The 13250-nt window shown below is 41.7% G+C and overlaps 1 protein-coding gene across 10 annotated transcripts in view; it reads left to right on the top strand.

Moving 5' to 3' along the window:
- The window catches only part of KIF1B (kinesin family member 1B), an 82907-nt gene extending 70260 nt beyond the window's left edge, over window positions 1-12647 (top strand). For all 10 annotated transcript variants that reach the window (XM_052691430.1, XM_052691437.1, XM_052691433.1 and 7 more), the window contains 11 exons: window positions 2060-2174; window positions 2690-2823; window positions 3299-3360; window positions 3711-3856; window positions 4113-4352; window positions 4650-4721; window positions 5308-5429; window positions 6091-6240; window positions 6718-6910; window positions 7458-7576; window positions 8024-12647. In XM_052691430.1, the coding sequence (XP_052547390.1) occupies window positions 2060-2174; window positions 2690-2823; window positions 3299-3360; window positions 3711-3856; window positions 4113-4352; window positions 4650-4721; window positions 5308-5429; window positions 6091-6240; window positions 6718-6910; window positions 7458-7576; window positions 8024-8066 (1396 nt within the window). In that variant the 3' untranslated portion in view covers window positions 8067-12647. The remainder of the gene's footprint in view (window positions 1-2059; window positions 2175-2689; window positions 2824-3298; window positions 3361-3710; window positions 3857-4112; window positions 4353-4649; window positions 4722-5307; window positions 5430-6090; window positions 6241-6717; window positions 6911-7457; window positions 7577-8023) is intronic.
- The last annotated feature ends 603 nt before the right edge of the window (window positions 12648-13250 follow it).

Raw genomic sequence — 13250 nt, forward strand, 5'->3', positions numbered from 1 at the left:
CATGTTTGTTCATTGTCCACAGACTTGTTTTATGGTGGTGTTTTTATTTTGCCAGCCTTTTCTGTTCCTCTCGGCTGTTGCTTCTCTGTTCTGCTTTTGGCTGCACTAACCAAAGCTCTTTCTGTGTTTTTACAGGCTCTTTCTTGATAAGGATATGCCTAGGTATTTTCTGTTTGCTTCCCTTGCACATAAAGATTCTTGAAAATAGAATGCTTTATGTATTTTGTATTGCTGCCATCTGCCTTTTAGTTAATGAATTTTGTTAGCACACAGCTTAGCTCTTGTAGAAGTAGTACATCTCTTCCTGCCCCGTGTCAGGGATTTGTTCAGGTAAAATTCAGTAAGGAATGTGTGAAGGTAAATTTTCCTTCACACACAATAGGCAGCTTCCATTGTTGAGTCTCTCTGATCCTCAGAATGCACTGTCACAATGCAGTCTCTATTCATAGTCCTTCCTAGTTCTCTTCCTTTGTTCTGTATCAGAACTAGATTTGGAATCTTACTGTCTTTGACTCTGTAATGCTTGCCATCTTTGAAGCACCAAGCAAGAGCTGAATGATTAAGCTACTTGAAATTCCAGCTCACAGTTGCACTGAACAAAAAGCTGTGGCTGCCATGTGACTGGCATTCAGCCTCCACTCTTAGGCTGGATTTGCATATGAAATTTAACCATGTGGTTGCTACTTCTTAGTTTACCAGTTGGCAAAGAAGCGAGGCGTTCAGTGGCTGCTCAGACTGGATTCCTCTTTCACCTTCCAGGTTTTCCTGTGGATCACAGGAAAAGCTGCACAGTCTTGGGCAATGTGTGGTCTGCTTTCTGTGTTCTGCCTGTTTGAAAAAGAGAAGGCTTAAGTCTTCAGTGCTTTCAATTAACCGCCTCTAACTAACACCAAAATCCACTTAGTAATCATTTCTGACTGTACATTGGTGCCTTCCACGTGTTTCTCCTGTTTCCTGTGCTTTGCTTTTTCTGTGCTCTATTTTACTCTTGTTTGCTCACTTCCATTTCTTTGTCTCTCTTTGTGACTATTCTAGCAAGTTCTGGTTTAGACAGACAGGCCTGTGTATATTTGTCTTCCTGGCTAGACAAAATCCAATAGAGTATCTGTCTCAAAGCTGTGTTTGACTCCAACTTGACACTGATCCAGAAAGCACCATTTTGCTAAGGGAGCATTTAGTTCTGTGCTGCTTAATGTTTATGCCTCCTTTGGTGTAAAAAACTGGAAAAGTTGCTGTATCCCAGAATGCTGAGACTTTTTTCCAAAGGAACATAAATAAAGTCAGACTCTACCTAGAGAAAGGAGAGAACTTGTTTTCTGAAGTTAGAGAGTACAGTTTTGACACCATAAATTAGGACTTAGTGTCCTTTGTGTGATGCTGTCTCTCACTTTTTACCTGAACAATTGGCCGTTCCTGATTGCTGCAGTAGGACTGTGGGAGGCTTCAGCTCCTTTCTTGCCATGTACAAATCAAAGAGATTTCTTTAAAAAGTTAGTGTTAGATCTGCAAGTTTTCACTTGAAGCTTTTAGGGAAATGGAAAGAAATCTTTATTGCTTGAGTTCAGGCTTATCCCTGCCTGTCAGTCATTCTGATTAACTATCAGAAACTACTGGTTTTATATCACTGTCACAAAGATGTCTTCTGTTACTAAATGCCAGTCTTATGATATAGGGTTAAGGATTTAGAATGAATAAATCTTCCCATACACTTTGGAGATCCATCTGGACTGAATTACACCTGAATCAAAAGAGAGAAGCTGTGTTTGGAAGCAGTCTTCCCTGTGGTGTTATGATGGCTTTTGTTCTCGTCCACATTCCTGCTTTTGTCTTTTATGTGAGCCTTTCTGAAAACAAGCAATGGCATCTTATGCCAAACTATTTGCAGTAGAAGTAAGTAAACTTGAGGAAGAAGAAAGATGTTTTTGCTTCAAGTATTCGTCGTGCAAACCACTGTGGTCAGTAACAGTTGCATTGGATGGTGGTGAGGAAGAGCTTTGCCTGGCCAGTGAGAGGGAGGGGTGCAGAGGAACTCTGAGCTCTTGCTGTGCTTTTTTTGCAGGACGTTTTATCGGTTTGAAGCAGTTTGGGATAGCTCCTTGCATAACTCCCTTCTCCTCAATCGAGTGACCCCATATGGAGAGAAGATATATATGACCCTTTCTGCTTACCTGGAGGTTAGAATTCTGTTTTTTCTTATCTGGTTGTTGCTCATACAGAACCACTGCAAACAGCAGGCAGCGTGTGTCTGAGAAGTGAAATCCTGAAGCCAGTGGAAGTCTGTATTCATTTTCTGAGGACAAAGTGGAAAAACCTATTCACAATTAACATATTGAAGAGCATTACTGCCTCACAACCAATGTCAAGTGAAACTGATGACCTTGTTACCTTTCTGTGCCTCATTTTATCTATCTTTCTATCTCAAAATCTTTTGATGTACTACCAGTGTTGCAGACAGTGGCCCAGCTCTTGGTTTTGGGAGATGCTGCTGTTCTCTGTAGTACAATGATTTCACCCACAAGATGCATCACGATGATTTTAACAATTCTCTTTCATGAAGGCACAAACCAAAAACCCCACCAACACCCAAACAAGAATTATTTCAAGAAGCTGTCCTACCAAAAAAAAGAAGTTGTATAACATAGCATAGTTGCCTGCAGACACTCATTCACTCTTTTTTTCTTTTTCTTAGCTTGACCACTGCATTCAGCCTGCTGTTATAACAAAGGATGTTTGTATGGTCTTTTACTCACGTGATGCCAAGATCTCCCCACCACGATCGCTGCGCAATCTCTTTGGCAGTGGCTACTCCAAATCTCCAGATTCGTAAGTGGAGTTGGTACTTCTGCTGTTTGGTGTTAGAAGCTATGGAAAGGGCACGGTGAGAAGGTCTGCTTTAGCTAATATTTCTCCAGAATGGCTTTGAGCTTTTTTTTCTTGCTTGCTTTTCAGAGAAACTCGTGGCTTATCTCTCTAATGGCCCTATTTCAACCTTTTCTCTGAACAGCTGGGACGAGAGATTCATATTTCAAGCCTGCATTGGTGATCCTGATGCCAACCTGAAAGCTGCTGTTGCAATGGCAGCTTTTAGTGGGGGGGGGGAGGTTAAAAAAAAAAAAGAAATTGAGGAAAATGCCATGTTTAGAGATCTTGCAGCATGTCCTGGCTATTTTATGCTAGATGGATGTAGTTGTAGAAAGGATTTATGCTTCAGCTTCTGTTTGGGGACACAAAATTAAAGCTCCTCCATGTTATTTCTGAAGATAGTATTTTTTTTTCTCCTCTGTTTTCTTGTGAACAGCAATCGAGTGACTGGGATCTATGAACTAAGTTTATGCAAAATGGCAGACACAGGAAGTCCCGGTAAGCAGTTACCAGGAGTATCTGTATTAAAGTACTGTGCACTGAAATATTAGAGTAAAAATCCTAGGCAGAACAGAGTAAATCCTTGTCTTGATGAGAAGCAGTTTCTGCATTTCATAGGAGTGCCAGAACGTTAATGGCAGTAAATAGAAAATACCTGAATGAAGCGAGGAAGCCAAATCAGACACAACCTCTCCGATGTGTGGTTGCTGTAAAGAACGTATCGCCTTGTGCGTTTCCTGCCAGACAGCAGCAGGTTGATTCATTAGATTGCTAATTGACAAGTGCTTCTCGGTGCTTTCCCTCAGACTGTGTTTTTAAAAAGAGTGCTATTGTTTCTGACTGCTCAGGAATGCAGAGGAGGAGGAGGAAAGTCCTGGATACGTCTGTGGCATACGTGCGTGGAGAAGAGAACCTGGCAGGCTGGAGGCCTCGAGGAGACAGCCTCATCCTGGAGCATCAGTGGGAACTGGAGAAACTAGAGCTGCTGCACGAGGTATGTGAAGAGAGCAAGGGAAAGCAAAAGGGCAGCTGTACGTCTGAGTTTGCATTTAGTGTAGATACTGCCTGACCTTCTGAGCTGAGCAGTTCTCAAATCTGAGTTTATTCTCAAAGTTGAGATTTAAATATGTTCTCTTACAGAGTAGATGGAAATGTTTACTTGTGTGAGTCTTACGAGAACACAGGAACTAAGTGGCTGTAAACTAGAGAGTGTCCTGAGTCAGATGATACTCATTTCTTTTCTTTTCTAGGTGGAAAAAACCCGGCATTTCCTTTTGCTTCGTGAAAAGCTTGGTGACAGCATCCCCAAGTCTCTGAGCGACTCATTGTCTCCCAGTCTGAGCAGTGGAACCCTCAGCACCTCCACCAGCATTTCCTCGCAGATTTCCACCACAACATTTGAGAGTGCTGTGACGCCCAGTGAGAGCAGTGGCTATGACTCTACAGACATAGAGAGTCTGGTGGATCGTGAGAAGGAGCTGGCCACCAAGGTATAACACAGGAGAAAAGCAGCAAGGGTCTGAGCGGAGTTAGTAAAGATGATGACCTATTATGAACTTCCCAGATAGTGGTGAATTTCATTAGGTGTTTTATAAACTAAACTTTACAATTTTAATAAGAGAAGTGGTTATTCCCCTCTTCTGTTTTTTTTTATTTGTTTTTTTTCCATGGCACTTTAGAATTTCCATATTTTCTCAGGGGTTGCCAAGTGTGTTACAGGTTGCCTTGCTTTAATTTCCCTGAAAAGGTAAAATTAAAATCATTTTCTTTGTTTCTCCTCCTCTCAGTGTCTACAGCTTCTGACTCACACTTTCAATCGGGAGTTTAACCAAGTGTACAACAGCATCAGTGACTGTAAGGTAAGGACTTCATGCAGTACAACACTATATTTGTACAACAATGACAGTGTATTTGTAGATTGTAGAATCTGTTGATAGTATGAAAAGACCGAAGAGTTTGTATTACCTCCCTTTAAATGCAGTCTGTTTGAAGTACTTGGCTGTTCAGAATCAGCTTCCAGAGACTACTGAAGGAATTTAGAGGTGATGTGAATTTGAACAGTGGTAGAGCTTCTGGCTCATCAGCAGACTGGAGGTGCTTGTATAACTGTGTCCACTTTCCCTATGCAAAAGAATGTATCACTCTTAAGAATACAAGTAGGAATATGTATCACCATGTGGCAAACCAGGCAATCTGATATTCTGTTGAGAAAGTCAAAGTGTGAATAAGTAGAAATTAATAGCAAGCAGCGTGTATGAAACTGTTGTATCTTAACCCACAGATGGTTTTGTTCCAGTTTTATGCAAGAATTTTTTTTACCACTGAGTAGGGAAATACTTTTCTATTGCCTGAGCCTTCTGCACATGAAATACTGCATTCTAGCTAGGACTGAACACCAGCTGCCAAAAACCCCCTCTGATATTTTGTGTGTATGTGTGCCTGTAGTTGTCTGATATTTCTCCCATTGGACGGGACCCATCAGTGTCAAGTTTCAGCAGTGCTACCCTCACACCTTCCTCTACCTGTCCTTCTCTGGTGGATTCAAGATGCAATTCAGTTGATCAGAAGTAAGTACAGGTTGTGGATAATAGCAATACTTCTAATTTTCCCCGTTCCTCCTTTTCTCTGCGTTAGATATCTCTCTGTGTAGAACTGTGCCTCACCATTTGCAGTTGCTGCACACTTATTCTCTTCCCACTGTTTTCTACTTCTGAGATGCTTTTATCCTTTGTGGTGAAAGAACAGTCAGATGTGTTGTTCTGAGGACCAGTGCATCTTTAACAAGTGGAGTCCACAAGTTTTTTTGTTGGTTTTTTTTTTTAGAGGAAAATCTTTTTCTCAGCTGTATCCATAGATGATCTTTCTGATTAAATTGGAAATAACCAGCTTTGTTCTTTCTCTGTTTAACATCCGTGAGGAGCACTAAATACTGCACCAAACTGTAGTAAGATGTGTTTCTGTATTGTGACTGCATTTTACAAGAGAAACAAGGCAGAAGTAGCTGGAAACTGCTTACTAACAGTTACTACTTATCTCCCACAACAGTTTATTCCACACATTTGAAGGAAGTTATGTTTAATATTGTACAGAAGGCTCCCTGTGTCATAGAAAAAACTTGGACTGAAAGATGAAGCTCGCAAGACAGGCTAGGTTGTAGATGTGCTTTAAGTTCTGTTCTCAGATTCAGTTGCTTTCTGTGATTTACTTTTTTTTTCTTTTCATTTAAAGGACACCAGAAGCAAATTCTCGTGCCTCCAGTCCCTGTCCTGAGATGGAGCAGTTCCAGATAATTCCTGCAGTAGAAAGTTCCTATCTTGCCAGAGCTGGAAAGAATGAATTCCTGAATCTTGTTCCTGATATTGAGGAAATCAGACCTGGGTATACTTTCAGTTCTAGTGGCTGTTATCTTGGCTTCCTGCATGTTGTCAAAGGGCTTTTGAGACTTATAGGTTCCATACTCCATTTGAGGGTGGTAAACAGGTGATAGCAAGTAGGGGGCAGGATTGCTGAGAGTTGTACTGATACTTGATGTCTGCAGAATTCATGCACCTACTAAATCACTTTCTAATGACCTAAATGTGATGCTTTTTTACCATCAAAACTATGGCAAAGAGTCACTGAAATAGAGATCTCTATGGGTCCTTTCTCTGTCAGACTTCTAAATGGTTGTGATGACAAAATTCGGATTGCTATAGAAGAACTTTTTTTTGTCTGCAACAGCATTAAGAAAATATTAGGGACCAAATCCTGTGTGTGTTTGCAGTTCATAGAAGTACTCAGTAGCTGCCTTCCATAGGAGAAAATGTATTCGTATTTATCTGTGGTGTTTTTTCTTTGCTTTGTTTGTTTTGCCAGCTCTGTGGTGTCAAAGAAAGGATACCTCCACTTCAAAGAGCCACTCTCCAGCTCCTGGGCCAAGCACTTTGTGGTGGTCCGCCGTCCCTATGTTTTTATTTACAACAGTGACAAAGATCCTGTGGAAAGAGGGCTCATAAACTTATCCACGGCTCAGGTGGAATACAGCGAGGATCAGCAGGCAATGGTGAAGGTCAGTGTGAGAGCAGCTGTTTTATATGTAGAGCAGGATCATCACTACAGGTAGTAGCACATCCATAATATCCTGTTGGTCGTTTCTTTTCATTGTTTTAGGGATTTGTCTGGCGTCTGATATTTCTGCCCGTGTGGTTCCCAATTTATTCAAGGTTCTTATGATTTGGACATAATTCTGTGAGAGACCGAGGCTAACTGCTGTGCTGGATTGTGTTTGGTTTTATGAGCATTTGTTGGTACTATGGCCCTGTTTGGTTTTTATATATTTTTTTTAAACAGGCATCCTGTTTGTGTTCAAAAAAAAGTCACATTAACTTTACCAGTCCATCCCAGCAGCTCTTAAAGTCCACGTGCTTGAATAAAAACTTTTGTGGATGATGTCCCATTTGTCTGACTAGTAATATCCTGGAAATGACCGTGAAACTTAAAGGAAAGACCTTTAAGTCTTGTGTACTTTAGAAAACGGATGCAGCACTCTCTTCTTCTTCCCCTCTGAAGGAGGGTGGCTGTAAGCTTCGTTATTTTAATTGTCCTCAATATTGCAGACACCCAACACCTTTGGTGTATGCACAAAGCATCGTGGGGTCCTGCTCCAGGCCATCAATGACAAAGACATGAATGACTGGTTATACGCCTTCAACCCACTTCTTGCTGGCACGATACGGTAAGAGGCAATTCCTGGGCAAAGAGCTTAAAAACAGTCATGAAAAAACAGGCAGTTTGTCACAGAATTGAGCCTTGTTTTGAAGAAATGGACAGGATGGTTGAGCTGAAGGAAAGCAAAGGAGTGTGTAATAAAAAAGAAAAATTGAAGGAATGCAGTGGTTGCTGCTTTGGCTTGTGACGTCATTAATATACAATTTGAGGATGCTGTGCAGTGTCAAATGTTACTTAGCAGTGCCTTAAAAGAACCCATCACCCTTCAAAGGAGCACAGCAGAAGAGTGAACAGTCTTTCTGGTTACAGCTCACAATAGATTTTACTTTCTAAACTTGTAAAGTAAGCTAGGACTGTATTAAAGGGCAGAACAAAAGATGGAGAAACTCTGGGGAAGGGAGAAAAGACCACATCCAGAATTCAACAAATGGTTTCTCACTTCTTTCTTGTGCAGGTCCAAACTGGCTCGAAGACGGACAGGCCAGCTGAAGTACTGAGTCCATGTAATGTTCTCATCTGTTCTCCCTAACTCCTATTCTGATAGATAAAAGTGTTACCTCTCATTTTCTCTTTGTGATTCTTGCCAGTTTCTCTTGTATGTAATCCTGTGGCTTAACAACCCCTACCTCCCCACCTCCTCCATTGCATTTTCTAGATATTCTAACACTACTTTGTTTCTTTTCACTTGTGCGGAGAATCCTACTAGTAGCATGTGGCCAAACAAAAAGGAGGAAAAAAAACCTGATTATGCACGACTCTAAAAAGAAAAAAAAGATTTTTTCCTACAACAATTGTTTTTTCATTCCAGCTGACCTTCTGGTGTCTGTCCCACTGTACATTATTGTCTGTCTAGAATGCTACAGGTTTTTCATTTGATTCGTGACTTGGCAATAGTCATTGGTTCCCTCAGGGCAAAGTGCTATGCCAGGGAAAGATCGTTCCTTCTATATAGACGTTACCCAGTCAGGAACTGCAATAGCTCCTCAGGCTTTCCAGCCTCTGAATTAAAACTCCTTTGAAAGCTGACATTGGATAAATCTATCTGGGCAGACTGGACTTTGGACTTGGTGCAAGATTTTGAGCTCTCTGGGTCTAACGGGCTGGAAAGAGGTAGGGAAGGAATCTGGAGGGGCTGGCTGCAGAGATCTGCCTTTCCATGTTCACTGTGGGGATGCAGGTGAGCAGTGCTTGCCTCTAACTCTTCCACTAAAATGTAATGCTGTTCTGCCTTTGAGCTGAGCAGACAGAACTGCTAATGTGAGGAAAACCAAAATGTATTATGTTAGGTACAATCCCTGAAGTTTTAGATGCTCACCCTCACGTTTGTGGAAGGAACCAGTGTGATGGTTTCCTGGAGCCTTTTCAGGAGATCACCACAGGAGGGCAACATCTCCCCTTTCTGCTTTTAGTTCAGCCTTTCTAGTTCTTGTAGTGACAGTTCTCACCTCTTGGAAGACATTTACACTTGTAATCGGTTTGTTAGGGAAGACAGATCTTTGGCATCATTCTGAAATGCCTGCTTTATGCATGGATCCTGTACCTGCAATATTGAGCTGCCATCCCATCTGTCAATGGGGAAAAGTATCCACTGTCTACAGAATGCTTTCTGGACCTTGCACTTGCAGTATTCTTCAGGGAACAGCAGGACACTTTCACTTCCTTTTGGAATAATTGTTGAATGTCTCTTAATCTTCCTGCTGCAATTCTCTTTAGCTAACCTCCTTGGTTATTAATTTCAGACATTATCCTTCCTTGAGGGCAGATCAGGTGGACTTTGATCCTGGTCAGTGTGGTGTGACAGTTTGCTGCTTGGAGATCAGCTGGGTGGTGTTGGTTCTTGACCTGCGATGGAAGTTCTCTCTGGGGCAAAGCTTTGCTCCTTGCATCAGGAAAGGAAGGCAGAACGAGTTTCCTTTCTGAGAAGTGAACTCATCTTTCTTACTTAGGTTTTTAAGGAGGTTGGAAGCTTTTGTTTGTTTTATTTTCTGTGTTTCAGATTGTTACGCTGTTGTTTTGTGACTTGGGTGCTGGTAGGGCTAGCTGTGATCCTGGGCAAACGTACCAGGATTTCACCCTGAGGTTCCTTACTCTCTTGGGAAGAGATGAAAGGGTTTTGTGCCACCATCGCAGTAGGTTCATCTAAGGGAAACAAAATTGTGACGCCAGCTCAGGAAGGTCATTTTAATTCAGATCACTCATCGTCAGGTCACCCCATGCCTTGGGACTTCTGTGGCCAAAAGTATATGTGGGACTGCCATCAGCTGAGCAGTTTTTTTATTAGCTTTGTGGGTTTTTCATTCAAATAAAATGCAATGCATACTGGGACCTCCTAAACGCATAGCTGGAAAGGGGAGATGGAGTCTGACACTTGCTAGGGCATATCCTTATTTATCAGTGTAGTATTCAGATTAAATACTGTGCTCATCCCCTCTCCTAAGGTCCTTGGATTTATTTCAGAACTGGAACCCAGAGCGTGTGTGTGTCCTGGGGACCCAGGAATTAGCAGAGAGGATTTTTTTTGTTTCGGTTTTGTCTTGTTGAGTGTGTGCGACTCTCAGTACAGTGGTGATATCCTTTGTTTTGCAATGGACGATGTGCACTTGCAGTGTGTGCATACTAAGACTGCTGGTGCTGGCAGTGGGCTCGTCGAGCTGCAGCTAAGCTGATTTCAAGATGTATTGAGAATGAAGTAGGTTGATTTTAAGCACTAAGTTGTTACTGCCGCCATCCCCACTGTTTGCCATGGGGGTGGAACCAGTCTGAGGAGGACTCGCAATCTCAGTGGTGGCATTATGTGACGCACTGACAGATGAAAAGTTTTGTTTTTATCTTTTCTTTTTTAATCTAGAAGAAAACTAGTTTTCTAAGTCTTTGCTTTGGATAAACCAGAAGATGAACTGTGGGTAAATAAACATTGCATAGAAACACGATTAAAGGATTGTCCTTTGAAAACAGGAAGAGACAGTTGCTTATTTTATACCGAGCTGGAGATGTGACAGTTGTATTACATAAGTGTCTTACAACAGAAGATTCCAAGCAGCTTCTTATGGCTTGGTGTTTGTGTGGATAACAGGTCATCAGGAGAACAGAATTCTATTTTTAATCATCAGTATCTCTTAGAGCTGCATAATCTTGACAAAATCAATTCTCATGTGGAGTTCAAGTGGGCATTACTGTTTCTGGGTCTGACCTAAATACAGATTTTCACCAATTACTGAGACATTGGTTTCCCTACTTAAAACTGGACGACTGAAATGAACTGAAATTTTCTTTAAAATGAAAGCAAAGCAAAAAAAAAAAGAAAAGCAAATTTCTATTCACTTCAAAGCTCTTTTGATTTAACCCAACAATTAAAAGAGTTCTGTTTAGGAACAGAACAAGGATGGAAAAACGTGCCAAGCTGCCTTCTGCTGACGTTTAAAAACCCACTCTTGGTTACCTGCTGTGTGCTTGTGGAGTCCTGGAGTCAGACAGCTCTCAGGACCCAACCACTGGGCACCAGGCGTCCTGCTGGGGGTCTGCCAGCCCACTGAGCAGAAACACTGCTGGTAAAACTGACAGGCGGTTCTTAAACAGAATTGGGAGTGAAACTGTGCCACAGTTTGGGTTTTTTTATGTTCCCGAGTAAATGGGAGGAGAAATGGCCCAATGAAAATCGTGTCATTTGTAATAAGAGCTTCCTGGGTGTTTTTAAACTAAACCTTCTATACTGTATTTTGGAAATGCACTTTAAGTACCTGTTGAAAGAAGATTCCTATGTTCTGGGATGCAGAAGGGAAGGTAATATTATTTCCAAACCACTGAGAACTTTTTTTCCTTTTGCTAGTGTGTAATAGTTCTGATTACCGATCAGCAAGATATTTCAAAGCAAAGACTTTACCTTTTGCTGCTTGTTATCTAATTTACAGGGATTTAATTTTATGTAATGTATTGTATATTTATACATCTGTAATTAATTGCACATTAGATAAGAAAGAGGATTAGCTTTAGAATAACACCTGTTGGTACTCTCCGATAACTAATATACTGCCTATGCATTGCATCTTTCTGGTACTCTTACACAGCCTTAGTTTGTGTTAGTTTATACTGTGGTGGTGTTTTTGTTGAACATGCAGTTGTTCACCTGCTGCTCGAAGGAAGGATACTAATGCTGCTCTGGAACGGTTTGCTGAATGTACTTGAAAATGGATCTCTAACGTGTGCGTTGCATCTCTCCATTGTGGTCAATAACACCAATACGTGGTCTGAACTGTACTGTATGTAGCAGGAATGTATTAATTTTGTGCTTCTTTGTTTAAAAACATCAGGTGTTCAAGAACAGGATGGAGATTTTTTTTGTTCAGAAGGCCATTTATGCGTTCTAAGTGTTTGAAATCAAAACTAGTCCAACTCAAACCAGATGGTTGTGTCCAATGTCAATTGGAACAGTTTTTAATTAACAGGAGCAGACACATGATCAGAAAATGGAGGGTGTGGGGTCCTCACTCTCCAATTTGTACTGTTGCCAAGGCAATGGTCTGGTCCTGAGCAGTGCTGAGCTCCCTCTCGCTCACGTTGATATAGAGTAGAAGCAGAGGGAGTCGTGGATGATCAGCGCTTCCCAGGATCAGCTCTTAATTTCCCACTCTGCTTGTTCATACTTCACGTGCAGTCCATTAATGTTCTTGACTTTGGACATCAGACATGCTGTTGCACTGAAATACATCTTTTCTTTTAATTGCGGTTCTCATTTCTGTTCAACCTCTCTGTACACAAGGTATACAAGGTATACGCTGTATAAGTGGCCTTCTTGAACAAATCTCTTTGCAAACTGATTTCATCCCAGCGAAGGAGTGCATCAGCAACACTGTACATTAATTTCAGATTTTCATTTTCATGTTTTATTTTGTAAATATCTGATGTTTGGAGCTTGAGTATACAAAATGTAAATATAGTTCATGTATTTGTACTAATTCTGATCCATTTGCTGTATAGCCTTAGGTGTGCAATGCAGATATTATCTAACTGTGTATGGTAACCTTGCACCACTGAATTGTTAGTGAACGAGGTGAAACAATAAAGGTACAACCAGTGCATTAGCAGGTATAACGTGTGCTCCTTTTAGTATGATTTAATTACTAGTATTTAATGCATTGTTTTCAGAGTCTGTCCTGAGCAAGCTTATGCTTCTGTGGAAAGAAATTTGCCTCAGCTGTTCTTGAGAAAGATAAAAGGCTCTCCTTATCTTTTGTTATTCTCTTCCTTCTGCTACGCTCTGCAGCATTTCTAAGCAGCATTTAGATCATCAAAATCATCAGAAGACGATTTTGCTCAACAGCTAAAAAAGGCTGTAGAAGTGCAGCCGAAGCTGAACGTGCTTATCTGAGGGTGCTGGCCGAGGACAACGGGAGTGAGTGAACTCTAGCCACCGACCCCCAACAGCCGCGTGTGAGCTGCCAGCTGTGGGGAATGGAGACTCCCAGCAGCCTTGTTGTCCTTGTTGGGAAGTGAGCCTTGTGCTTAACTGGGGCTGCTGTGGGGGGGCGGCTGCTGTGGGGGGGGCTGCATCCCCTCCACTCCTGGCGTGCAGCTGCAGGCACCATTCCTCAGCTCTTTCACCTCCTTTCTCACTGTGGCGCTTGCGGCACCGATGGCAGCGGGGTGCAGTTTTCCAACCCTGGTGTTTTGGCAATTAATGCTGC

The sequence above is a fragment of the Tympanuchus pallidicinctus genome, unplaced genomic scaffold (assembly GCF_026119805.1).
Source record: "Tympanuchus pallidicinctus isolate F22 unplaced genomic scaffold, pur_lepc_1.0 scaffold29, whole genome shotgun sequence".
NCBI lineage: Eukaryota > Metazoa > Chordata > Aves > Galliformes > Phasianidae > Tympanuchus > Tympanuchus pallidicinctus.